Source organism: Gavialis gangeticus, unplaced genomic scaffold (genome assembly GCF_001723915.1).
Source record: "Gavialis gangeticus isolate Ggan-Ray unplaced genomic scaffold, GavGan_comp1, whole genome shotgun sequence".
Classification (NCBI taxonomy): domain Eukaryota; kingdom Metazoa; phylum Chordata; order Crocodylia; family Gavialidae; genus Gavialis; species Gavialis gangeticus.
In genome coordinates, this window is record NW_017729025.1 from 65,648,356 (window position 1) to 65,676,042 (window position 27,687).

Here is a 27,687-nt window from a genome sequence, read left to right on the forward strand (position 1 = left end):
AGCTGAAGCCAGCTTCCCACGTGCTGCTGGGGACAGGGCCCAGCCGTGTCGGCGCTGGCCAGCAGAAGCAGCAGTGGAGCCTCCTGCCTTTTGGGACCAGCTGGCACAGGTAGGAGGTCAGCAGCATGTGGGGAAGCAGCATGTGGGGAAGCCACCACTTGATAGGGGACAGGATGGGCTGGCCAGACTGCACTGGGGAGGGAAAGCTGTGGCTAGGACCCCTAAGGCTTGGGACAGGAGGGGTCCTACAGCACCGGAGGGTGCCATGCTGGTGAGGGGACCTGGGCCTGGGCTGGCTTCCGCTGTGCTGGGGGGGTGGTGGCTCGGATGGGATGGGTCAGGACCAGGTCATGCTGGCACCATTGATGGGTGGGGCGGTTGGCCAGCTTTTGATGCCTGGGGCCTGACAGGGTGGGCTGGGTCCTTGCTTGTGGGAGGGGTCAGGTTCCAAGGCCACCTCTCCAAAAGGAGTACTTTCAGGGGCAAGGGGGGGGACTTCCAGTGGCAAAGCTCAGGGGTTAGGGGGTGGGACTTCCGGTCCCAAGATGGCAACCAGGCGGTGGGGCAACTGAAAGAACAGAGCTACCCATGTGGCCCTCGACAGCTTGACAAAACTCATTAAGTGGCCTTCTGCCCAATAATTGCCCACCCCTGTATTAACCACTGACCTAGCATTTACCAGCATCAGCAACAGATCAGGGTTCCCTTGGCTACGATGCCAATGAGGACAGAGGAGGAGAAAGACAGGGCAACAGGCTGTAAATACCCAGCCATCCAGGAATTCTGCCCTTATTCTGCACCTATAACATCCAAAAGTGGTGCTTACAACTTTTGCCTTATACGCATATCTTAAGATTTTTTGCCCCCACTGAGCTGAAAATGGTTGGACTGTACTAAGGCTGCAATTTGTCCTCATTGGCTGCATCTACACTGGCAGCGCTTATTAATTCTCCCACTGCAAGTTCATCCAAGTTGCCTGCACTCTCCACATTTTGATTTTGTTGAGGTATGTGAATAACCTATTCCTTTAGCTTTTGTGCGCTGCCCTGAATATTTCTGCTGAAGCAAATGTGCAGCTGGTGGAACCATTGGTATAGACAGAGCACAAGGATTCTTGCCTGCGTCGTCTTATCTAAAACTAGAACAACACTGAGCAGAAGCACAGACAACATGACTATGACCCTATATGACAAAATTACAATATTTATTCCCAAATATTTCCTTGTTTCAAGAATCCAAACTGTCCTATTTTTTGTTTTGAGAGATTAGTCTTCAAATCACTGAAGTTCTCTCTCAATAATAAAAAAAAAAACAAAAAACAAACAGAGCAAAACATGTTGAAGTCCTCCAAAACTATAAGTCTAGATGTCCTCAGCACTACCTCCAAGACCAATTCAGAGGAAAATAACTATGAATTCAGTAGCTGGTTGATGTATCTATAGTCAGATAATTAAATTACTATCATATTTAATATGGAGTATTGATATAACAGGCATTTTAGGGTAAAAATAAAAATCACAGAACCAGCAGGAGTTGTTAGGATACTTTAACTTTTTTCTTTGCAATTCAGTAATGAAAAACAATGCTGATACTTGCATTCTTTACATTGTTTGCTTTATTGACATATCTGATCTGTACTACAGGAGGTTTATCTCATCACAGAATGATTTTGCATTACAGAATAGTAATACCTATCTGCTGTCCCAGTCTAAAAATGTACTTGCAATATGTGTATTTTCATATAAAAAAGTTAAAGCTAACTGGGCAAAACTTTTATAGTCTGCACAATGTTGATATTGTCTCTGAATATGTGGCTGATTCTTACAGCAATAGCTAAAAACCACATCTAAAAACACACATAAAATTAAGGATAACAATCATAGAAAAATACAAGGCATCCTTGCCATTCATGTTTAGTGTAATATATTGCCAGTCATAAGTTATTAAAAAAAATACACTACAAAAAGCCTGATAAATATCATCCCTTCTGTACCATTCATATCTAGTTAGAATTGTACAACCAATAGCACAAACTGAAAGAAATAAAAGAAACCCCAGACTGATATTTAAACAGGAAAGTGCTGTTTTGTTAACAGAATCTTACCTGAAATAAACTGGGTTATCCAAAAATACTTCAATCAAAATGTACTGTTAGTTTCAGATGTCTGAACACCTCTTGCAGTGAATTGCTAATTTTAATCTCAAAGACATGTACATGTATAGGTGTAAGCAAATGGAAGAGATGTTCAAGAACTATTTTCATGTTTAACAACCCACACTAGTAAGGGCTTAAAGATGTTATAACTGATATCAAACAGCTGCTGCAAAAGTAATCATTTGCTGGTCATCATGTCCTATCTCTCTCTCTTCCTACTTACAGTCCTCTCTATTGGCTTTGGTAAACTGCTGTAGGCAAATTAAAGCTGGTCATCTGAGCTACTTTTGGTTTTCAGTCTTAATGTCCTCAACTCCCATTTGAAGGGTGAATATAATTGCTTTGGCCCTAGTTCTGTGCCTTGAACTTTGCATCATTTACACCTCTAAAAAAGTCCGTGTAAACACTACTAAGCATACTAGCATTTTCAACCCATATTTAAATGACTGTCCAACAAGCAAGGTAGAGAAGAAAAATCAGACCTTTTGAATTTACTGGAAATTTAACATTGAATAGCAGTTGGAAGACATTTTGCCAAGGTGATAAGGCCTAAAAGATCTGACACACATCACATTAGAAACTACATGATGGGTAAAATGGAGGTCAAATTTCACCCTGAATCAACTCTTTTATCTTGGGATTCCATGGAAGTGCAAATCCATTGTCCCATTTTAAGTACCTGGGAAGTGTCTTGACATATTTTTCCCAGGAAAATGGAAGCTAATTTGAATTAATTGCCATTCATTCCAGAGACAACCTATGTATGTAAAGTCTGCCACTCCCGGGTTTGTTTGGATCAATCAGAACTGACTCAAATGCTAAGTTTTAAGGTAATAGTTGTTGCTGCACACCTGATAATGAAAATATTTCCGTGAAAACAACAGATTCACAGGCTAGTCCTTTCATTACAATACTAACAGCGCCTCCTGGAATAAATGTAGTATCTTAATTTGTATAGATCCTATAAAAGTTGTTGTGTTATATGTTTAACGTTATTTTCATTTATGAGGTGACATCTGGTAAATGACAGTACATTAATGTGAGAACTAAATTATTATCTATTTCTCTATACGGCTGATATCTTGTAAGTGTAACATATGCATAGCTTTAAATTTAAATTCTGGGATGTTAAATGTATATTTAAAATGGTAACCTTTGGCCAAATTCTGCAATCCTTAATTAAACACAACTTGTTAAATGGAAGCTTTGTTTGAATACAGAAAGCAGAAGGCAGCCTTTGCAACTTATTCAAACACATTATGATTGCATATTAAAAGAATGGAACATTTGCACTTTAGAGAGACATTCTCAGCTTTCCTGATTTAGTTTTGAAGTAGTAATATCCAACAGGTTCTCCTTTACTGATTAGAGTCCAAGAAATCTCTACAAATGCCTCTAGTAACATCAGTAACAATCTGCTCCAATCCTGTAAACTCTCTTGTGAAGAAAGTATGAGTATCTCTCGGTTCAGAGGCCATGGCTTTCAGATCATCCAGTGGTGCCCAAGCAATACCAATGGAGAAAACTGTAATACCTAGAACAGAGTAAGAGACAATTTGTAAACCTGAGATATTTGTAAATAAAAAGAAAATAACTTTCATAGATGTGACTTTCATCACTGAGCACCAGAGCAGCAGAAGTAGCAGCACCAGGCCCTGAATGCCTGCTTTCAGTAAGAAGCCTGGTGAAACCATGGGGTAACCTATAAGGATATTTTTATACAATGCTGTGCATGAAGACAGTAGTGACACAATTAAGTAGTGTGATTGCACATCAGGAATAGGAATCCAACCTGTTGGATTAATTGGTTTGTCAAAATATTTTATGGAAAGTAACAATGAATCACTATTGTATTCAAGTGACAGCAGCTCAAGAACATTTTTGGCCAAAACCTCTAATTGTAATTGTCTTCCTTAAAGAATGATGATGATAATGATGATCAGCTCAAATTTAAGAATAGATAATCTTCTAACTGGAGTTTATCATGATCTTTTAGATTTGATTTTTTTTTTAAATAAGTTGATTAGCTTATATAAGTTAAATTACAAAATGTTTCAATTGTCAGTAATGGAAGAAGGAAAGATCTAAAGAGCAACTAATAGGAAAACATAAAATGTTTTTATCAGATGAAGTTCTGATGACAGGAGTTTGAAAACTTTTCAGTTTGCAAATAGGATATTTGGTTCATACAATTTTGACAGAATCAGGTAATTCTCTTTAGAAGAGTCCTGTATATATATATTTTTAAATGGGTAGGATTATCGAGTGTTCAGTGCGTGCTGAGCTAGGAACCAGGAAACATCAGCTCTAGTCTTAAATTCTGTGACTTCTACTGGTCAATCTCATCTTTCTAATTTGGAATATACAGTTTAAATATTATGCTGAAAGGTGCTAATAGTTGCCGTTGAGGGAGTCTTGAATCCAAAAAAAATCAGAGACCCTGTTAAAACCATGGAGATATACCACATGTGTTTTTAGGCCCAAGAGAAGGAATACTTGAATTCCTTCCTGTAGAGTAAACAGCCCTGAGATGAAGCATCAAGACAGAACTTCTTGAGACCAGCACTTTCAAGAGTTGCAAAGCTGGAGATTTTCATGCAAGGAAATAGCCTGTGACTGTTTGCTATTCTCATGTCTATGGACACGAGAGCTCACATGCGCATTTTTGTGAATTAATACAATTATATCCAGATTATATGCCACTCGTATCTCTGGTTTCTCATCTTCATACAAACAACCTTTCAGGGCTCCAAAAGTCTGGACTAATAGTTTGAACAAAAGGTGCAACAATACCTAAGTAACTTTCTGTGGTAAAATGAGAATTAATAGTCACAAATTTGGCTGAAATCTCTGCAAGAAAAGATACTAGACAGGTAGCTTTATCTCCATAGGTGTATCATTTACCTGCTTTGTGTGCAGCGGCTGCAGGCCCTCTTACATCATCATAAGACTGACCATCAGTCAAAATAACAAGGAAGTTTTTGTTGGGTCCATTCTTTACTGGTTCAAACACATTTTTGTTTGTGAAAGAAATGGCTTCCCCAGTAGCAGTACCACCACTCATGTAACGTATGTTCCGGATTGCAGTGAGAACCTTTTCTTTTGTGGTGTAGTCACTGAAAATGAATTCACTACGTTGATCGTAGGTAAACTGCACAGCTGCAATTCTGGAGCCAATGTCGGAGATCTCAAAGGCTTTAGCAACATTACTGATGAATTCAAGCATAAGGGCGAAGTTGCTGTCTCCAACACTACTAGACCCATCTATCAAAAAAGCTATGTTGATAGAATTATAGCAGGTCTTGCTGCACAACATTTGCTCATGAGTGCACAACTTCTGCGCAAGGGGTTTTACATATTTAGTAGTACCAAACCAGGTGGGTATTTGGTAAGAGAAGAAGCCATTGTTCCGACAGACAGCCTGTTTAGCGAAGCAAAACAAAAAAGAGCCTTTTGGTGAATGCACAATCAAAAAACATATGTAAATGTTTTATTTCAAAGCATGACAATTATTTGGACTCTGATATTTTTCAGAAAAGAGATGCATCAAGAAATTCAGCTTGAGTTGACTGAAGCTGTGCACTCCTCCTCACCCAAAACTGGGCCTTAAGAATAGATTCATGGTACTCTGGTAATTATTGAAAACACTGCAAGGTACAGCCAGACCAGGGGAAGATTGGGGGCAGCATAGTCTGAGCTAAGAGGTTTGTGATAAGGCTGTCTGGCAAATTGGGGCTGAAGTTGTGGATCTGGCGGTGGAACTAAGTATAGACATACCTTTCATGTCAAATTTCAACCCCGCCCCATTGTTCCTATGGGTTCTAAGGTAGGTATTTTTGCAATATTCATATAAATGTAAAGGATAAAAGCTGGAATTTCTAACTGCATTATTCAAATATTAAATTAAAGGGCTAACTAATCTAAAGCATTGAGAGTTCTATATTTAGCTTTAAAATGTAAATGTATAATTTTTGGTGACAGCTTCTAATTTTACAACACTGTCCTCTATGGAGCATGAATTGTGGATACAACATACAGTCAGATGTCTAATTCCTTCTATTTAGTCATCAGTCTGGTAGAAATCTAGGCCCACTTCCTTAATCATACTGTGTCTCTCTCCTGGACGTGTCTGCAGCACCACATACCGCACATCCGCACTCGTCTGGACATGGCTTCTGATGGTAGCTGATTCAGCCCTAAGTTATGGGCCCAGGCTCCCTATATAATGTCTGAGCAGAGCTGGAACTTTAAGGAACCCAGCTGTGCTAGGAGCATCCTAAGATAGCCAGAAGTTAAATTAAAACCTACATTTCCAGAGAATGCCCTGCCCAGCAAGCCCTTGGATTTTTCAGGCTGGGTCTTTCTCCCTCTGTCCTGGTGGAGCTATTTCACTCTTTACATAAATTAGCTGTTAATTAGGCACTTGAACATGGGTCTTCCAGATCTTAGTTAAGTGTTACAACCACTATATAATTTAGTAATGGGAGGACAAATACCTGGAAACAGGTGGTGCAGAGATGCTTAGAGGGATGGGGCTAGGCTGCTACAGTAGGTGGAGAACTCTTACCTTGAGAATCCCATTCAGTGGCCCCTGGGGTTGGCCAGAGCTAGGCTCTGACCTGTGGGGCTGTGTCAGCTTTTATTTGGTTTTGAACAAGTCCAGTAGCAGAAACCTGGGTGCCTTCATGTGGAATTCAGTATTTTTTGTCATTTGGAATATGTAACACCCACAATTGGAAACTAAATAATATAAAAAATATGTTGCTTACTTTGTCAACAAAGCCAATATCTTGAACCATTCCCAGCTCTTCAGGCGTGGGTTTTGCTACAGACACAATGAATACATTGATACCAAATTCTCTGGCCACTATACCAGCTTCTTCTAAATCATCTGAGGGCCAGCCATCTAAGAAAACTATTATGATCTTAGGAATCCCTTTGCGTGATCCATTGTCCACAGAGAAGAATCTTTGAGCTGTAAACTTCAAGGCTTTTCCTAGTTTTGAAGAGAAGGAAGAAAATCAGAAAAGTTATGTTGGAACTGGGATTTTAAGTGTCTGCATTAGTTTAATAAGTCTGATTTCCCCTTTTTATAGCAGGCAGAAAGGAAATGATTGTTTTTACTAAAAGTACCTAGATGGGAGCATCACAGCCTGAAAAAGTCACCCACATACAGAGAAAGTAAGAACATTTGGTAAAAAGGATGTTTGTATGTAATTTCAGTTTTCCACAGGCAGAACTCTTACGACTGTACTGTTGGGATTATAAATGAAAACATTTTTTTAGTTATGTTGAGTTGCTTTTTCCACACTACATTGCATGGGAAAACACAAAATGTAAGCAGTCTTCATTTCCTCAAAATAATAAACCAAATTAGCTGTATTTCTATCATATTGCATGATATTTGCTTTTAACTGGAGAGGACTGAGATCATTGTAAACTGTAGTGTTTTCCAGTGGATATTGAGAGAAAAATTCTGCTCTTGCTTACTTCAGCCAATCTGTAATCTGTTCTATGACAATGAAATTATAATCGTATAGGATATGAATTTGTTTCAAGCAACAAAGCTGTTACAAGTGAAGAATTCAGTTACCATTTAAATGTTGGAAATGACTATCTCAGTTGTATTTTGAGGTAATATATTAAAATAATTTCTAAAAACTAAATTTTTGATGGTCAGCTTTTTAACGCAGTATTTCAAGTGACATTCAGAATAATGTTCGGATATAGTTTGTTCTCACTGTAAGTATTAGCGTAAAATAATTAGATTGTGAGTCTTAGAGTAAAATAATTAGATTATTGCTTTGTAGTAGGTCTAAAAGCACATAATTTCTCCTTTGATCAGGGCTTGTACTCACCTGTATTAGAATTGCCTCCTCTGAACCCTATTTCCTTTATGGCAAACAAAACATCTTTTGCAGTAGTAAAGTTTTTCAAATAAAATTCAATTTTTGGATGTTCACTACATGAAAAATAAAAACACCAGTTAAAAAAACAACAGAACAAAGCCAGGCATGACTATAATAAAACTGGTTGTTGTTTTCATTCAGAATCTAGAAATCCATTTTTTTCCAGTATAATAATTTTATTAACTGTTACTATAATAAAAGATTTGAGACGATCGTTTTTGCAGTGCTGGCGACTATTTTAAACATAGCACAGCAAATCAGATTTAGAGCAAGGATAAGTAAGGACTGTTAAGTAAAGGTGTGGATTTTTTGGGTTGGTTAATTTAAAATGTGTTTAGTTTCATTTTATATACTTAGATGCAAACAAATTTTATTTTTACTTATATCACTGTAAACATGAATATATCATTGTGAACATGACCATTTAAAAATAAATCACTGTACACTAATGAATTACTCCCAGTTTACAGTGAACGACAGACTGAAAAAAGCTTAAACTACTTATATCATATCAATTGTAAGAATCAGGTGATACCATTTCCAATTCAAAAGAGCTACTTTTATTAATTCAATGACTTGATTCAGCATCATGTCTACTAGAATGGATCCCTATAGCTGAAGAATGGCATCAGCTTGCCCTAGAGGATCCTAATACAGGATGAAGGTCTAAAACTATTTTTTAAGTTACAAGAAACACCATGGGGTGCATTTTGCATTTCCAGTAATGGCCTGATTCTTCAAGATGCTGAACTGCAAATGCCTTCACTTGTTCTGGTCAGTATGTTGGAGTATAGGAGCACCTATATACATGCAGTGAGGCTGCTCCAATGTACTGTAATTACAGCGTGGTAGTTACCAAACCCCCGCAGACTCCAGTATCATATGTGTCAGTGTCCCCACACTGAAAAATGGCAGTGGGGGTACTTTAACTAAAGCTCGTTCGACAAGCTTTAGTTAAAATACCCCTGCTGCCATTTTTCAGTGAGGGGATGCTAATACTCCCACATGTGGTCCTTCAGCTGATACATGACTCTCCAGGAGCTTTAATTAGAGCAGCTCTCAGCGCCACTCATATTAAAACACCCCCCACTCCTGGAGTACGTCTATAAGCACCTCTAACAGACAGCCTGGGGCTCCCTGTTCCTTTAAGATAAAAGCAGCTCAGCGAGGGACAACTGCCGGCTAGGCAGGGTAGAGCAGCTGCCCGTTGCCCAGGCAAATGAGGCAATTAGCAGGCACTTGCAGGCAGCCTACCCACCAGAAGTGGGCAGGGCCCTAGGAGCATATAAGCCTAATGCTTGAGCTAGCAAGCTGGTCTAGACCTGCCAGCCACAGGGTGAGGCACTCCTGCCCAGGAGAGCTACCCAGGGATGCTAGACTTTGTTGCCTGCAGGAACAGTGAGGCTGAGGGTGCTCACAAGGAGCCCACGCTGGGAGGTATACCAGCACAAGGGGTGAAGGAAGGTTTGCCCTCTTAAAAGGGCAGGGGGCTGCTTCCAATATTGCTGTTTATGTTATAGCTCAGGGGCTTATGTTATGTTACCATTATACTGGTGGTTTGGGTTGGGAATATAAGAGGTGTATACGGAGGTCCCATTGGTGCCTAGAAGGCCTAGCCGAGAGTAAAAGGGCAGAGGCCGACAAGGCTGAAGACCCAACAGGAGAACAATGATAGTGTAATGCCCATGAGGCTTGGGGTATGGTGTAGGGAAAGGTTAGAGTCATGTAATTAGCCCCTAAGGCTTTGGGTGCTATGCAGGGCCCCATCAGCCTGAGCAGCCCAGTAAGGGGCCTGAGATGAGAGTAACCCAGCAAGGGACCAGTTGGACTGGAGCCACGTGAAGGCCTGTGGGCAGCCTCCCTATTATTACTAGTATTTCATCAAGGCAGGGTGGGCAAGAAGGGAAGGCGCCCTAGGGACGGAGTAGGGCATGGTCACGGAGCCACCAGGGGACATCACAGCCACCCCTGGGACCCCAATGTGCTACAACACCTTATAATCCCAAGACAGCAAATACGTATTTGATAATTCTTCTGTTTTCTGGGAATGATTCTCCCCTCATCCCAGTTTTATATTCATACAAGTCTTTTGATTCCACTAGAGTTGCTCTTGATACAGGCAGTTGTATGGGAGGGGAGCTCTGTGATAATTTTTTGATGTCTTTTATACCCTGTATAGAGCCCTGTCTGTGTTTCAATTCAAACAATTATTTTGATTCAGGTATATTTTAACAAATTGCATCCTTGCTGTGGCAGGACATTGATGATGCCTTTGTTCCCCTGCTTTATGTGTTAGGGTAATACTTAGGGTGTTCTTGGTATTTTGGGGCAGTATGCTTGGTGGTTGTGTAACAAGCTTGTTTGTATAGTTTTAAGAATAGGTTAGACCAATGGTTTTCAACTTCATTAGACTTGAGGCACCTCTTGGAAAATTATCTTAACTCTTACTCATTTTTTACTACAGAAAAAAAAGAGCCATATTTTAAAGCATGCTTTCTTGATGAAAAATGTGTCTAGGAAATCACTTGTTAATCCAACAGATGTTTTAATTTTTGAGATCAGTGGTTTTCAACCTTTTTCAAGTCAGGGTGCCCCTGCACAACCCTAATGCAGGAGCATGTCCATGTGCCCCAGCCCTGCACGCAGGACTGTCTGCACCGGCAGCGGTGATGGTGGTGCCTGCAACACACTCCTGAAGGGGTGCTAGATTACTGCAGGTGAGAACCATTTTTTAGACAAAAGCAGAGATTTTACTACTTATATCCCAGAAGAATATACCAAAGTTGTGACATTCTAGAAAGCTACTACCACACAACAACAGGTCTACAGTACTTGAATCATGATCACCACAGAACTAAATGTAGTTCTGTGAAGTTTAAGAAAAGATTTCACTACTGTGCTGGAAGTTGCATTGCTATTTAAATGGATTTTGCTGGTGTCTTTTGGAAAATTACAAGGAGTTGATTTGTGTTTTTTAAATCCATCCTTAGACATACTGGATATTGGAACCTGTAGCTTGACAAAAGATGCTTTATTTTTTGTATTGTATTAACATTCATGGTATTGCTTAAAAAAATTGGAGAGAATATGAGTTCCCAGGCCCAGCTGCTGAGTTCTTTTTCCTCTCTTTCTAAGGTGAATTATATGACTCAATCAAACTGGATTGAAAGCATAGACACCCAAATCTTGTTCTCTACAGCACAGCCAGTATCAGGTCAAACTTTAATCACATATTCCCACAGTTGTCTCTTTGTATATGGGATACGTGTCTATTTAGGACTGGACTGAGATAACTAACTTTCTTCATAGATATGAAAACACTACCATAAGGGATAATAACTGTCATTATCCATGTTGTATATAATTTGGAGATTTAGAAATGAAAGGTTTTGTCACCTTGATGTGTGGTCTACAGACCAAAAGTGGCCCACAGGCCGCTCATTGTTATGAAGATATAGGGCCTGTCAATATTGCTGGCTTGATTCCTTTTTCTAGTTGTTAACTCAGATGAAAAAGGCTAAATACATTCTTCAGTATTGCTCCTATTATTACAAGGATGCTACTGAATATACCAGTGGATGGGAGGTACCTTGTTCAAGTCTATTCTATTAATAATATATTTTGCCTTAGGAACTTCTTCATGTAAGCTATCTAGTTTCCTATAAAGTGATTTTAGTTGGATGTCTCTCAGCTTTTCATATTTCTGAGAAGAAAGCTACTGCTGATAGTTTTTCATATTCTTCAGTTTCTAATTATTAATCACCCAGTTTGTAAATATTCCTTAAAATAAATTGGGTACCTGGCTTGTATAACACCCACATGTGGTCCTTCAGCTCCAATTCCCAGCATCACAGATATTTTCCCAACAAGGTTCTTCTGCAAATTAAATCTACGCTGCCCAATATTGAAGCTTCCATCAATCAGAAAAGCAATATCTGCTTTACAGTCTGTAAACACCCAGGATAATTAGATTAAGATAAAGTCAAATAAACATTAGCATTTTGCTTTGCACAAGTTAATTATGTGGATTCCTACCTTTGTTCCCAGTCTTTTTCTCAAGGGGTTTCTTAGGTCGTTTTCCTAAAATGTAGGAAACAGCACAAATTATTAGGGACCTACAAATGGAAGAGAAGATGGCATGCCTTGAAGCTAAAAGAATGCAAGAAGGTGGTATGGGTTATGTTTTAATTTTGCAATCTGTCCAGATTAAGGCATGACATCCAGCTGCACAGTTTCATGAGCAGATCAGATAATCAGCTGTGACCCCTGCCTTCCCTCTTACTATAGGAAATGAGTTCATTTCTCTACCTTTTTTCATGAAGTAGCTAACTTCCTCTCTCTACAACTGGCCAGCTATTTGGTTAGTGTATAGATTCTGGAGCTAAGACTATTCCTACTGGGGAGTAGCAAGTGAGTAATGCAGCCTCCTCTCCAAAACCAGAGCAATTATATTTCTTGGATAGCTATGTGAGGGTTGTGGCAATCTCACTGTGAAGGAACTTAATAAAAGGTCTTTACACAAAGAGTAATATGTAGAAGAATCTTTCACAGGAAACAACAGAAATGACGATAAACTAAGTTAAAAAATATTAAGAAAGGTGTAAATAGAGGAGGATGTAAATAGGGAGTCTGAGATTGGTATAAATAGAGGAAGAAGGTGGGGGACTAACTGCAATTGGACCCTATTTTATTAGCGCACAATTTTCAATGAAAGAGCAAAAAGGGGTACCATTTTTGCTTTAAATTGTCTATAGCAAAGAATGTCTACTGTGGATATGGAAGTCAAGTTATGACAACGTGAAGTAACAGCATTTCACTGCAGGACAGACAGGAAAATTGGTGCTGCTGCTCCTGGAGGGTAAGGAGTAAAAAGAAAGAAGTTGTATCCATTTTTAAAGAGAAAGAAGAGTAGGACCGCGGATCATCACTCAGTCTAATGACAATACCTGGAAAGATGCTAGAACAAAATACTAAACAGTCAATTTACAAGCACCTAGGACCAGATTCTATTCCATCTGTTGGGCCCCTAACTGGATTTGGATGTCTGTGTGATTTAATTCCACCCTGTTCAGGTGCCTGAAAATCCATATTGATTTGGATCATCTGACCCTTAAGAGTGAATCACAAAAAAAGCAGCAAGAAGGAAGAAGAACTACCTTTTCTGTTAACTGTTTTGCAAACCCTTGAGAAGGATGGAATAGAATTGCACTTGGATACCCCAGTCAAGGGTGGGATAGAATCTGGTCTCCAGAGGACAAAACAAGTAGAGGCAGCAGCCAACTTAGATTTGTCAAGAACAAAGCATTTTAAACCAGTGTAATTGATTTCTTTGACAGAGTAAATGTGGTTCAAAGCTGTATTGCTACCAGTGAGGTAAAGTTTTGCTGCATTAAAAGCTGAGACAAAAGAGATAGTTGTGACTGGAGGAGGACAGAGCCCCAAGAAGGAGGTGTGAAAGCAGTAATTCTGAAGGACCCAGACAGGAATTGGCCCATGATGTTTGAATGGAAGACTGAGTGGAGTGGCTCAAGTAGCTGAGCAGTGCAATAGCTGAACTGACAGACTCTCTTTCAAATTCTCTCTGTTAAAAAGAAAGTATTCCTTCACTATCATCCTTGTTATTTAATGGAAATGAGCAACCTGAGCACAGAACTGTTTTCTTTAACTATAAATCTGTTCTCAAAATACCTGTATAAAATTGAATTCACTCTAGTTGGTGTTAATTTAGATTAACATACCAGAGATCAGAATCAGCCCTACAGATTACAAATGTTTCCTGATATTGCATGTAAACTATATACTTTTAGTTAAAGAAAACAGCGTATAAATTACTTCATTAAAAAGATAAGCATAACCTATGAGTCTCAGCCTTTCAATCCACTATTCATAAATCATGGTGCTTTCCTCATGCTTTTGGAAGATGTCCATTAGACATCCTGTTACACAAATATTTCATACCTGTGGAGGGACGCACTGTTGATACTGGTTGTCCAGCAGCTGCAAGGGCTACACTCTTTACCCCTATAATGTTGAAAAGATAAGTGTGTTGGACCTGACTGCATTCAAATTACATCAGTGTTTAAAAAGTAATCAAGTTTTCTGCCACATGCCTTCAACTCTGAAATATATACAATTTATGACTAATTGAATACCAGCCTGTGAGCTAAGACAAATATGCAGTTATAATCCATGGCCTGATCCTGAGAGGTATTGGGAACCTTTGACTCCCAGTAAGGAATCTGAACTGGAAGAGTCTCAGCATTTTTCAAACCTTTTAGTTAGTAATGGATACCAGGTGCAAATATGAGCTAATTAATAGAAAATAAATTATGTAAACAATAATGAGGCTTTCTCTTCCTGTAAAAATAACCAGTCCAGAAACCAAATATTCCTTCTTCTGTTGGAACATTCTTTGAAAAGAAGACAATAATGTTTTGCCAAAATGTTGCTGAGGGGCTACCCAACATATTTTCCACTTGTTTTACATACATTTATAGAAGTTTCTATACAGATATATGACCTGTAGAGGTCCAAAGGAGGCACCTAATCACTTTGCAGCTAACTAAGGAACTAATCCTTCAAGATGCTCAGTCCTATGGGAGTTGAGCACCCAACAAGACAAGGCCTTAAATGAAAAAACACAGTGCAGTATTAGGAGCTACCAGTTTGGTTTCTTACAACATAAGGAGAGAAATTTTCCTAGGCGCCTTTGTCAGGACTGCTTATTAGTACATTTCCCTAGGATGAATGTTGTTGAGTCCTTAACACCTGAAAGAGTAGTGGACTGGTTAAAGGGTAAGGTCTGCTTTTTCGTATCAATTCAGCTGAAGCTCCAGATTGAATAGGTCAACTAGAATAGTGCGTTGAAGTCATTTGTTTTATCCTCCACTTTCCTCACACAATTAAAAAAAAGAGAGAGAAAATCAACTACTCTTCTTCCCATGGGCCTTTAGTTTGATTATGTGGACATGTGATTGAAGGCTATTAAGATTTTGGTTAACATTTCAAATAGGTCTTGTAGAATAATAAATGCAATCCACCTACTGGACACTGAGAAAGATGAAGCCCATCTAGTGAGTGCCTGAGATTGGATCCCGTTGGCATACACAGCAGGATAATTTTCCTCCCCAGGCAGGCTTTGTACTCTTACAGGTCCTCCTGTACTTGTGATCACCCCACTAGGATAAAAGAAAATGATATTACTACAAGACAGACATTTTAATTGCAGCTAATTATCTTATTACACAATGAAATTTTGAAAGTTCAGATGAATACGGAGTAATCTTGTCCATGGAAAAGGTAATATGAACGTTTTGGGTTTTTAAATTTTTTTTTATTACTTCAAGTTTGAAAAGTAGGGGAAGTTTTTAAGAGCAGATATAAGCAATTAATACAGGGAGGGCACATCTACATGAAAAGCTTTACTGTACAGTAGATTAATTTGCTGCACTGTCTATACGTGTGCAGCAATTAGGGCCCAGTAGACTAATTTACTGTGCTGCCGGATAGTCCCTCAGAAACAATGGTATCTGGCAGTGTAGTTAATTATGGTGCTTAAATACATGTGTAGATGGTGGCACTGGGATTAGTTTACTGTGGCTCAATTTGAGCCACAGTATATCCAGTCACACTGGGCTCCTATTCATGTGGAGGGAGGCTGCTCCGATGCACTGTAATTACAGAGTGATAGAGCAGACTATTAAGTCTGCTGGAGCGTTGTAATTACTGCAATCCAGCAGACTCTAGCGTCATGTATATCAGTGTTCCTGTGCTGAAAAATGGCAGCGGGGCACTTTTGAACTATAGCTCATTGAATGAGCTTTAGTTCAAAGCATCCTGCCACCATTTTTCACTGCGGGGACACTGATGCATACGACGCTCTGGGCGCTTTTAATTAAAGCGTCCCCTCAACCCTACCTCCCAGAGCATGTCTGTAAATGCCCATTAATTGCACATGTAGATATGCCCAGAGTCACAGAAATAGAAACAAGTTAAAATGGAACAACAACCCATTTCTGAAATAAAATCTTTACATGTACAGTTAAAAAACAGAAAATCTTACAAGATTGGAAGCAAGTAATTTCAGTTGGAATGGGGAAAGAGGCCAAGAACTTCTATGCTCATAAAAATGTTGTGGGACAAAAGAAATTAACTGAGTACTCATGATGGTGTTGGTGTGGTGTTATTGAAGAGTGTTAATAAGTAATGGCTCACCATCCACTTCACTCCTCTCCTGGATCTGCCCATGGGCAGGATGATTTCTTTTTAAAACTTATTTGCATAATTAAGTGCAATATTCCACAGTAGGGTGTATATTATTCTACACCCTGTACCCTTTTAAATTACATTAGGCTGGAACTTCTTGTGTTAGTAGGAAGCAAAAGAGATTTTTTATTTTATTTCTAAGTACTTTTTGAATGGTTGTTAAACATGTTTCCCACCTATGCTATTTGACTGATAAGTGGAGTTTCCAGCAGTTTAAGCACTGTGGATGTGGCGCACAGGCAAAGAGTTGTGATCACAGTCCTATGCTCCCCCTGGGTCTGCACCTCATGCTGCCCCAGCACAAATGTTGACCAATTGAACTCTTGTGTAGGGAGAAAAAAAAAAATCTACCTAACTGTCCAAGCCCATTACAACAGATTTTCTAATATAGCTAATATCTGCATCTGTATATCACAATAGTGTAGTTCTTCAATGCATATTAAGTCATGTTTCTACCACTGCATCCATGTATGACATTTCAAAATTAAATAAGGAAATTAAAAAAAAAAATGACATTCCTAAATAAAATAATGTGGAAAATTACATTTGCATACATATGCAACAGAAGTAGATAGGGGGCCTGTGGTAGAATTACTCTGGATTTACACAGGTTTACTGGAGAAGAGAATATAACTTAAAGTTGACAAAAGCAATAGGATTTTAGAGCACCACAGGTTTCTTTAATAAAAGAGAAAGGCACAGATTAGTGATTTCCTGTTTTAACCAAAACTGCTGATCCAAGAAGGGGAAGTTCTGATTTAACTTGGAGGAAATAACAAATGAGCCTATTTAAAAACATACCAGACTTAACATGGGTGGGTGCGTTCCTCCTGTTCATAGGGGCACCTTATTGTTTGTTGTAGTCAAAACTATTACCAGAAAGTTTCAAGCCCTAGTGATGGCAGAATGCAGCTAGTACAAAAAATAAAATTGAAGCAGCAAAAAGTTGCACCCAATGTTAAATTTTAGAGTTGGTTTCCAATATCGGTGAAGTTATTTGGATTTGTATTGGTGTTACTGATATAGAAACTGAGTTCATGGCAAAGGCTTAGTATTCCTTTTCATTTCCTTTGTTTGAATGTCTTATTTGTATAACATCAGCCAGTTCACTTCAACATTTCATATTGGAGGCTCAACATCATAAATTTTCCTGACAAAGTTTTGTTTATTTTAGTCACAAGATGACCAATCTTGTCTACTTTGTACAGACTTTCCATTTTGATTGGCATGGAATCATTTACAAAGAAGCTCATTTTTGTTGAAACTGGAAGATCACTTCTCTGAAACCAGAATAGCATAGATTTAACCTGTTTGTTTATTCAAGAAAAACCTATTAGCTTAGACACTTTTTAAATTAATTCTATTTTTACATGTTATATAAACCAAATTGGTATCTATTTGAGTACATGTTCTTTGCAGATATTTTTAACACTCCTTGCTATTAACTGAAAATTGGGCATTTGCATTTTTTAACTGACTTTTTTTTTAAAGACAGAAGCTTATCAGAAAAATAAAATCATTACTGTTCTCCCCACTCCCTTGATATTTTATTAGGCAATGTAATTAAAATGATTTTATTAAATTATCTTCTACCTCTTTTTATTAGTTTTACCTAGGTTATTACTTCCAATATTTTTGAATCAATGATGATATGTGCTTAAGTAAAAGAGCCACATTTTCCATCTTTCTGTTTTTGTATTAATGAATTTGGAATTTTGTTTTCATGATAATGAAATTCATGCTGCATGAAGGCCTGTGTCAGACCTTAGCAGTGAAAAATGGCTTTCCTGGAGAAAAGAAAACAGTTTCTGTCATTAAAAATGACTTGTTTTCACAAAATTACTGTGCTTTACTCCTGTGCCAATCTTACGTGCCAAGGGCTGTTTTGGTAACAGTGGAACTTCATATATTTTCCAGGAACCCCTTTCATTTCATTTCACCACATTTCTTGCTGCTGCCCCTACTTGCCTGACAGCAGTGCCCCACAGATATTCACCCATTTCCTTTGTTCAGCTGCACTGCTAGTAATAAGTACGGTTTAATCTGCACAGTGCCTCTCATTCCAAAGCACTTGCCAGTTAAATAAATGCAAAGAGGCCCATCTTGTTGTCCCATAGTATGCAGAAGGGGAATATTGGCTAAGGACAGCAAAAACCACTTCTCTGGTCTCACAAGGAGTACCCTCTGCAAAACTAATGGAAGTCTCTCAATTGGGTCTTTTCCAAAGCCTCTTGAACCCCTTTGGGCAAACAGAACTACAGTTTTAAAGACTCATCTCTTCCGCAGATAAATGGCATGAATATCAATTTGCCTCTCATACCACAAGCCGCTCCAGGTGCAGCCACTTTTATCAGTGTTCACTGCTGCCAGAGTTCAGCAAGAAAGCCTTGGTGGGGAGAGGTGTGGGAGGGATGGGGCTGTAGGTTTTCTGGGGAGGACCCCAACCCACCCACAGGTCGCGCTTACCCCCCTCTGCATCCCACCCACTTGTCATGCTTGCTCCCCTTGCCCCTCATGGGTTTTGCCTGTCCCTGCATCATACCTGCAGGTCATGCCTGCTCCCCTTACCCTTCGTGGGTCACACCTGCCACCCCACCTCTGGCAGACTCCTGATCCCTTCCAGCCTGCTGGATCCCCAACTCCCCAGCTAACCCCCCCATTCTGACTTTCCTGTTATTGGGCAGCTGTTTTAAATTGATTTAACCTCCCCCTACTGTTCCCAAATGTCTGTACTTAGCCTAGAAGTGATGAAGGGCTAACTTGATGCTATCAGACTCTTAATGTCTTTTTTCCAAGGAGGAAGCTAAGCTTCAATGTGATACTTAGATGAATAAGGTTCTTCCAGCTGGGGGAAAGCAATTCTACACTTATATGGGAGGGAGAATTAATTAGCTTTTTAAATATTGTTTCAAAATAAACCATCCTATTAACACCTGCTGGAGCAGCAAGAAAAATCCTGCAGTAGGAAATGGAAATACTGTCTTTGGCTGAAAAAAGGCAAAAACGATTTTGCCTCAAAACTTTGGTTAAACTTTCTTGTGCTTTGGGATCCATGAAAGTCACATCAGATCCCTTAGCATACGCACAAGTTATTTTTGAAAATGTTATGAGTTGGTGCCAAGTGACTGTTCTCTTAACTGCTGTCAAAGTAATATAATCAGACTGATGAAACTGCTTAAGGATTACAAAATGATGCCAAAATGCTGTCCATGCAATTGACAGAACTAATGTTACTATGAAAATACAGGGGAAAAAAACATGTCAACATGAAGAGAAGAAGACATTAGTCTTTTACTCCAGGGGCATTGTTCCACTCTGAGGAAAGACAGAAATTGAGGAAAGCAGAGCTGGTAATGTACACCTTAAAAAACCCCATGTACTTTGACTTAATCCTACAGCCTAAAAGCAAACTTCTCACAGACCCACATGCCATGTCTTTATGTCCTGTATATGTCTGTAGGAAGTCAACATGTGTTATACAGGGAGAGAAAACAGAATCAAGATTTTCCTTCCCTATCTGTGAGGGAAGTGGGGCTAGAAAATTTCCAAATAAGAGACATGCCCCTCACTCAGAGATGTATTTTTAAGCATGTAATTGCAGTTTGCATTTCTGGTAGAACCTCCTGGACAAACATACTTGTTCCTGAGAGCCTGAAGTCATGGATGACAGCTGAATGAGCAACTTTGGGACATAGGGACCAAAAGATGGGACCTAGTTTCCAGTTACTGCATAAAGTTTATCTACTTCTTCCCTCCCCTGAAACAGCACTCCTCCCAGCTGTATCTTCATGCTGCTGGTCTGCCTGGCTGTGATCATCTGCACAGGTGCCTTTGGCACTGAGCTGAGCTGGGTTCTTTGCTAGCTTCTCCCTACCCTCCAAGTTCTACTTTCTTTGCCTCCACTGCCCCCCTGCTACATTTGGCCTGACAGCAGCAGGCAGTGAACCAAAGCTTCCCAAATGACTAACTCGGCTCAGAAGTCCAGTCATCCTCGCCAGACAAAGTCTCTGCCAATGTTCCCTTAGTGATAACAAAAGTAACTCAGAAAATCTGTACATTCCTTGTGATTAAGCTGTCCTATAGATAATTTATAGCCAATGTAGCAGAACTGTTACTTTTTTGTGACATAAGAATTGTGGAAGTTGTAGATCAGACTCAATGGCTGACCTCTGACTAGACTTTAGAACAGGGGTGGGCAAAATGTGGCCTGTGGGCTGGATGTGGCCACCAGACCAGTCTATCTGGCCAGCAGGACCCCTAAAAAATTTAGAAAATTAATATTGATCTGCCCCAGCCTGCCTGTCATACGGCCCTTGATGGCTTGCCAAAACTCAGTAAGCATCCCTCTGCCCAAAATAATTGCCCACCCCTGCTTTAGAAGCTAAGACATGTTTAACACGTAAAAGTTAAATAAGTATCTATTGGGTCAGATCTTCAACTTGGGCAAAGTGTTGTGTAAGTCAATATTGCACCAGCTCAAGAACTTTGAAGGATCAGTTACTGCTCAGTAGTTACAGTTCAGTTCCTCCTGCCAGGTATTATGATCCTTGTAGGAAAATTCTTTTTTAACTCCCCTCATGGTAGATATAACCCCCTTCTTTTTTCTCCTCAGAAAAGATAACCTGCCAATAATTTGGCATAGCAAAAGGAAAGAAAGCTTTTTAATATAACATACCAAAACTTTCACAGAAGCTTACACATGTTGCAATATATGGGATTATCTGGATCTAAATTCTGCCACACTTAAATGGGCCATATAGTATTTATTCACTGAAGTAAAGAGGACTACTTGAAGGAGTCAGCACTACTTGGCATGAGCAACACTGGAGAATTAAGCCTTGAATTGGAGATAAATACTCAGATTTGATCTGAACTCAATCAATTAGGCCTATTCATAATTCAGGTAAAGAACTCTTCAGAGGAAAATTAATTTCCTTTGGTTTGTGAAGTGCTTTCTTTTAATAGCTAGCATCAAAAGTCTCTATAGTGTGCTCTTTTTATTACCTTTTAAAATTTTTATCTGCAACTTTAGGTATTTGACTCTAACAAGCAATCACTCGAGAGCTATGTGGTTCAAGTGATTGCTCTTACAATAGTTCTACAGTGCACACAAATGGCTGAAAATTAGGACTTCAAGAAGAGTTCAGTATATGGTGGAGGCTAGCATCTAGACCATTGCCCAACCTTGGTTTGGAGAGTAAATTTCCCATCCAAAACTTCCCCATGTTCAGATTTTGTCAATACAGAAGCTTTCATAGGGAAAGAATAAACAAAAATTGTTTGTTTTAATTGCATTTAGATTTTTAGAGGGTTATTCTCTCCCTTCTTTTTAAAGGGAGCTGTTCTCCTGATGCTGATATTGCTAATGCATTTAGCATGCCTAATGAATGATAGAGCGAGGGGTGTTTACATGCGTGGAATCTGTAGATGGAGATGTGCAGCCTTAAGGAAGCAAACTGGTCAGCAAAAACAGTCACAAACATGTTTAGTTGTGCCTATGCAATCCTTTATACAACAGAGAGAACCTCAAACTTAAAACAAAGAAAACTGCTTTAGTAATGGACTCATCCTTTGCCAGCAACATAGCTCTAGACCTTGAAAACCAGATGCAAAACACCTGACTCCTACCTATTGCTTAACTGGAGTAGATGCATGACATTTTTCTACACAGCAGCCATCAGAGGAAGACAAACGTAGATGTACTCATAATTCATTTTTTGCAATGATTGTAGACTTACACAGGGAGAAAATGTTTATTGAGATGGGGATGGGTGAGAAGAGACCAAGTCTCATGTCCATCCCACTAGTTCTGGTCTGTGAGAACCATTACTACTCAGACCAGTGCTTTCACTGCAATGGTCCCAGTGCAGTCAATGAAATTTCACTGTACTTGATGTGACTCTCAATAGTAAATGTTGCCAGGACTGGTCCTTAGACTGCAAGTGTGGAATTTCCTATTCAATTATATTTTGTTCTTCTAAAGTAAGTAGGAGGTTCCTTCTCCTACCAACCCAAAGTTTGGTAGGATCTAGGATTTAGCACTTGTGGAAGAACAAGTTTTTCAAGAAATATTTTCTAGTCATCTGTCTTACCTGTGAATGGCCGCTCCACAGATGCTAGAAAGGGAGGCATAAACACCATTTCCATAGACATGGAACTGCCATAGGGGACAATTTGCTGGGCAGAGGACATCTTCCCTCTCTTTCCTGAGGTCAAGTCCTCTTGTAAAGCATGTGATGGCTGTGAGGGCTAAAGGGAAAAAGAGAAATCAGCAACCTGAGGAGTTGGGAAGACAATTCTCAAATCTGCCTGCTGTATATTAGGGGCAATCACTCATTTGATTTTGACATGAAAGCTTATTAGCTTGCCTCCTACTGCAGTTCTCCTCCCTGCTTAAAGAACAAGGGAAATCTTTTAAACCCTTGTTTCATCAGGTCTGAAAAGACGGGAGAAATCTGGGGGAAAGGACCGGGCAGCAAAGAGAACAGGGCACAACAGAAAGGCTTGGTCTTGGAGGAGAGTGGCAGTTCAAAACATCTGTAACTTTTAATATTACCATAAGGGCAAGGCTGCAGAAGACACCAGGGCCCCTCAAAGAAACATGCTGAAGGCTGGGATGGCCAGCCCTGACAGCCTCCAGCCCGCTACGCTCACAGCAGCCTTCGGGGGAAATCCCACTGAGGCCCGTGCAGGGAGGCGAGATTTCCACCTCCGGCTCCCCGAGGAGCAGTGATTTCCATCGGGTATTGCCATAGCGCCAGACCTTCATCTACTGCCGGGCCGAGGACACGAAGCGGTAGTGCAACGAAGCGAAGCCGCTTTTAATCGGCTGCTCAAGGCTAATGCCCTCCTTCGGTAACACAGGGCCCGAGAGAAACGAGGCCGGGGGGCAGCGCGATGGGAAGTAGCTCGGAAAGGCGAAGACCCGGGCTGCGGCTGGGATTGCCGGGAGCCGCCGGCGAGTCGGGCGCCTCGTCCTGTGGAAAGGCTCCGGGCGGCTCTTGCTGCGGCTCGCTCCGGCTCATCGCCTGCTGGGCGGAGGGAAAGCGCCCGGCTCCCGGGCAGCGAGGCCGGTGCAGGGACAGTCTGCCTAACGGGGTCGAGAGCAGCCGCAGCGCCGCCCGCCCGGCCGCGGGGCCGCTGAAGCGCAGGGGCCGAGGCAGAGAGCGGCTGGGCAGGCCCGGCTGCCGCGCTCCCCCCGCCCGCCAGCGCGCCGGCCCTTTCTGCGCGACCACGGCGCTTCCTGCTGCTCTTCCCCAGCTCCCGGGACGCTGCAGCTGCCTGCCTCGTTTGCTCCCCCGTGCTGCCCTCTGCGCCCCACCATCTCCCCGCCGCACCAAGCAGCGGCCGCTGCTGAGTTGAGGAGCCGCACCTCGCTTCCCGCACCGGGCTCAACGTCCCCGGCGGCAGAGGCAGCCCCGAGCTCCGCCTCTGCCCTGCGATGCCGATGTCTGCACCTGAGCGGCTGCCCGCAGCGCCCAGGCTGCGCGGGCACTGCCCCCGCCCCCGCCCCGGTGGGGAAGGCACCAGAAAGCCCTGAGCTGCAAGAGCAGCGCGGAGGGCGCCTGATGAGCCACATCCTCGCCGCTGGGACCGCTGGCATCTCTTTCTTTTTCTTCCTGAAAGGCAGACACCTTTTCCTATCGGCACGAGCACATCAGTCACATGGGAGTCAAGACCTTAGGGCCAGAAGTCACGAGGAGGCGCATGGCATCACACCAGCCCCTTGCCTTGGAAATAAATAACAACCGCTGACAACTTCGCCCGGCTTTTTTTTTGCCCCGTCCATTATCCAGTTTATAAGCCGCAGATGGTACCAATGAGAAAAATAGACTAAGTGCTAAAAATGCTTCACAAACTTAAACATCCTCGCAGGTAAGCACACGTGCAATGCTAGCCTTCAAAGCCGTTTTATCCCTGAATCGTTATAAGCACTTTTTCATCAGCAAAGGTACTATGTCTTCGGGCCAACTAGAAATTTTTCATAAAGCAGTAAGACACCAAAATCCATGGTTCACCCTGATGAAGGATGTTTGTGCCCCAAAGCTTGCAATTAAAGATTTTTTTTTGTTTTGTTTTTTGGGTTGTGTTTTTTTGGTGGCAAAAGTCTTACTGGTCTAATAAAAGACATCACCTCTGCCATGAGCCCAGATTGCTTTTTCCTCTAGAGCAATACGGCTACAACCTGGATACCTGGCTCATCCTAGAGGTTTTCCCTGCGTTTGACATTAGACGCCTTATTTTAAAGAACATCAGAGGCGCTTTGAACAGGATATCTGAGGGCCCTCTGGATCCCTGTGACCAAACCTGGCTGCTTAAATCACGATAGTTGTGTACGCCACAACTGCAGGGCTCCTCCTGCCCGAAAGTGTCTGGCCATCGTTTGAAAGTTAAACCTATACAATATGCAATGCTTAAAATAAGGTGGGTGGGAAATGAGAACCTCCAAAGATGCAAGGGGGCTTTTTTTTTTTTTGGTTCGATTATTTCTGGGGAAGAAATTAAGCTAATCCTCTCCTCTACTTCAAATCTCATCAAGATAAGATTTTTAGGACAGGTGCCTGTCTGTCCAGAAGAAGCACATTGGCAGCACTTAGCAGTAAATAATACAAACTCTCTTCCAAAAGCATTTTTGGAAGAGGAAGCCAAACCACTCAGGTGTGCCACTAGGTTCTGCGTAACACTTGCTGTAAGTAACACTTGAATTCAGAGCTCCCGCGGCAGGACATTAAGGTTCAGAAAGATCATGGCATGCGCATGAAAGAGAGCAGTAAGGATCATTGCACCTGAATCATTGCCAGGATCATTGCTCCCAAGGGAGGCGGTGCTCTCTCCTACCTTGGGGGTCTTCAAGAGGAGGCTGCGGTGATGTGATCCCGGCACCGGGCAGGGGGGCGGACCTGATGATCTGTTTAGGTCCATTCGACCCTAAGTACTATGATACTATGAATGAAGCTAAGCTTTAAGCACAAGTGGATTTTTTTTAATGATATAAAGGAATCGTTGTCATTTTTGTTAAACAAGACTAAGTCGAAGTTAAAAAAATGACAATTCCCCCACCGGCGAGCCTAATACTGAAGGAAGAGTATATTAGCAATAGAGAGCGGGTTTTTTTGTTTGTTTTTTCTTTCTTTCCCTGTGAGGAAATTTCCTTCACACACAGGCTCCTTTTCAGGGTTTTCAGCGCAGCTGCCTTACCCCGACTCCCCTGCCTCTCGGAGGCATACATACGGCCTGTCCAGACGTGATTTTCGCCGCCTTGCCGGACCGCGCGTTAGTCTGACATTTGCAAGCAATTCCGGCGGCTCCTGGCGCCGCGGCCGAGCCCGAGCCCGAGCCCGAGCCCGAGCCCGAGCCCGAGCCCAGGCTGTGCACGGGTGGAGGGAGGAGGAGGACTCCCAGAGGCCGCGAGGGGCCGTGCTCCGGGGTGGCGGCGGTGGCACGGAGAGCACGGCGCACCTGAGCTCGGGAGACGGATTGAAGATGCTCCCGTCTCGGCCCTTTCCCCCGCCCCCTGCTCCCGCGGCGCAGTAGCCGGCGCTCCCCCCCTCGTCCCTCCTTCGGCACGTGGCGGGCCGCATGCCCTCCACGTCTACGTGGTGCAGCGAGTTTGCAGCGTTGCCGGCTGTGCTGCGGGGGCCCTGCAAAGCAGCTCGCCTCGCCAGGGTCGCACCCAGCTCCACAGCCTGCACCCGGCAGCGTTCCGCCCACTAAAACCTTTGAAACCCGGGGGGTGGGATGAATACGAGTCCTTATTTCACAAAAGCAGAGACGTCCTTTAACTATCCCGCGGTGCGACTGCCACGCCAGCGCCTAGCGTGGCTGCAGGTCTCACAGATGCTAGGACAGCTCAGATTCATGGACTGCACGTGGGAGTTGTCCCCCCCCAGCTGTCCTAAAGCCGCGTCGCTCGTTCTTTGTCTGCACCACCGATGGGATCGGGGATCCCCTTACAGTCGCCGCAGGCACCGCGGTGACAGGCTCCCCCGGCCCTTGCCGCGCTCCCTACCCCGCTTTGAGAAACGCCAAGTAGGAGCGAGCCGCACACAGTCAAAGCACGACCGAGCCGTCAGGACGTGGAGGCAGACCCCACACAACCACTGCCGAGGCTTTCAGGCACGAAAACACCTCCCCGAGCAAGGCAGGCAAACACACGCGACGGCTCCCAGATTTAAGGCGGATTTAATGGAGGATGTGCCATCTAGAAAGGCAAGAGCAGCCGTCTTCTTTCTTCAGTGCGGAGCCTAAAACAAACACATACAAACAAGAAAACAAAGAGGGGTGTTGAAGGCTGAACTTTCCTCCTACAGCAGTCAGGCTTCCCCCCGCCATCCCTTTTGCAGCTGCACGCGTAACTCACCTCCCTCGCGGCTCTGTTACTTCTTGCTGCAGCTGTGGATCAATTTTCAGGCCGGCTGGCAAGGCACAGTCAGGGATCCGCTGCTAAATTTCGTTCCCTGTTAGGATGCCGTTTGGGTATGAGAGACAGCAAAGTGTCCCTGAGAAAAACAAATCTCGATGTAGTTTAGTATAAAACTGGGAATAGTATAAAGGGAGAAAGAACCAAGATTCAAGTCACCGTTTACACCGGTGTTTTGCACGGTTCGGCCGGTGCCGCCGCCAAGCCGGTATCCCCGACCATTCAAACACGAGGGAGTTGATTTTTTTAAAACACGCAAACAGTCCCAAATACGGAGAAAACATCAAGCCCGGTCGCTCGCATGGCGCTAAGCCCGACTTTGCCTTGATCGTGGAAGAGGGGAACTGCGTGACTGCTGGTCACGGTGCCGGTGCTTGGTCCTACTCGACATTTGTCCCCGCGGGGTTGTCTCCTTTCCGGCAGCCCCGGGCCCCGCTGTGCTCCGCCGGCCGCGGCAGCCTGAGCGCACCAAACTGCGCGGCCGCGGGGCTGAGGTCAAAGGAAGCATGTCCCAATGCAACTCGGGGATTTGAAAACCATCGTCCAGACAGCACTTTCTGAAATGATTTAGATTAAAAAAAGAAGCAGCCCAGACCAAAGAATTTCCTATTCTCGTTACCTCGGCGGAGGCGGGGGCGCCTGAAGCAGACCGAAACTTACAGCCAGAGGCCTTTAACGTCGCGGCAGTTGCTTGCAAGTACCTTAAGTTCAGGAGGACGCCGGGCTTGTTCAGCCTCCCCGCCCGTCCCGCAGCCGCCGCCTCTTCCTGGCGGGACCTCGGCACCGCGGAGGAGCGGCGACTCTGCCTTCCCGCGCCGGGCTTGTCCCCGGGCACGAGGCGGGTGGGCGGCGGTCCCCGGGCGCCGCACCCTGAGGCCACAGCTCGCCAGGACTTCAGACACGACGCGACCCCGGCCCCGGCCCTGGCCCCGGCCCCG

At 42.6% G+C, this 27,687-nt stretch overlaps 1 protein-coding gene and 1 long non-coding RNA gene across 3 annotated transcripts; both read right to left on the minus strand.

Moving 5' to 3' along the window:
- Positions 1-1,531: 1,531 nt before the first annotated feature.
- On the minus strand, positions 1,532-23,366 carry COCH (cochlin). Its single transcript, XM_019518924.1, is given in 11 exon segments — positions 1,532-3,689; positions 5,060-5,576; positions 6,925-7,151; positions 8,014-8,117; positions 11,864-12,011; positions 12,100-12,144; positions 14,023-14,085; positions 15,109-15,242; positions 22,422-22,578; positions 22,935-22,987; positions 22,989-23,366. Coding segments are annotated over 11 exon segments (1,734 nt in total). The 5' UTR covers positions 23,099-23,366; the 3' UTR covers positions 1,532-3,513.
- Positions 23,367-26,495: 3,129 nt separating this feature from the next.
- Positions 26,496-27,351, minus strand: LOC109299466. 2 transcript variants are annotated; one of them, XR_002097868.1, is made up of 3 exons: positions 26,909-27,351; positions 26,690-26,828; positions 26,496-26,573 (listed from the first exon to the last, which is right to left on the minus strand). It is a non-coding gene; the product is annotated as an uncharacterized LOC109299466 (long non-coding RNA). The 2 variants fall into 2 exon arrangements; XR_002097867.1 differs by having other exon boundaries at positions 26,690-27,351.
- Between the last annotated feature and the right edge of the window lie 336 nt (positions 27,352-27,687).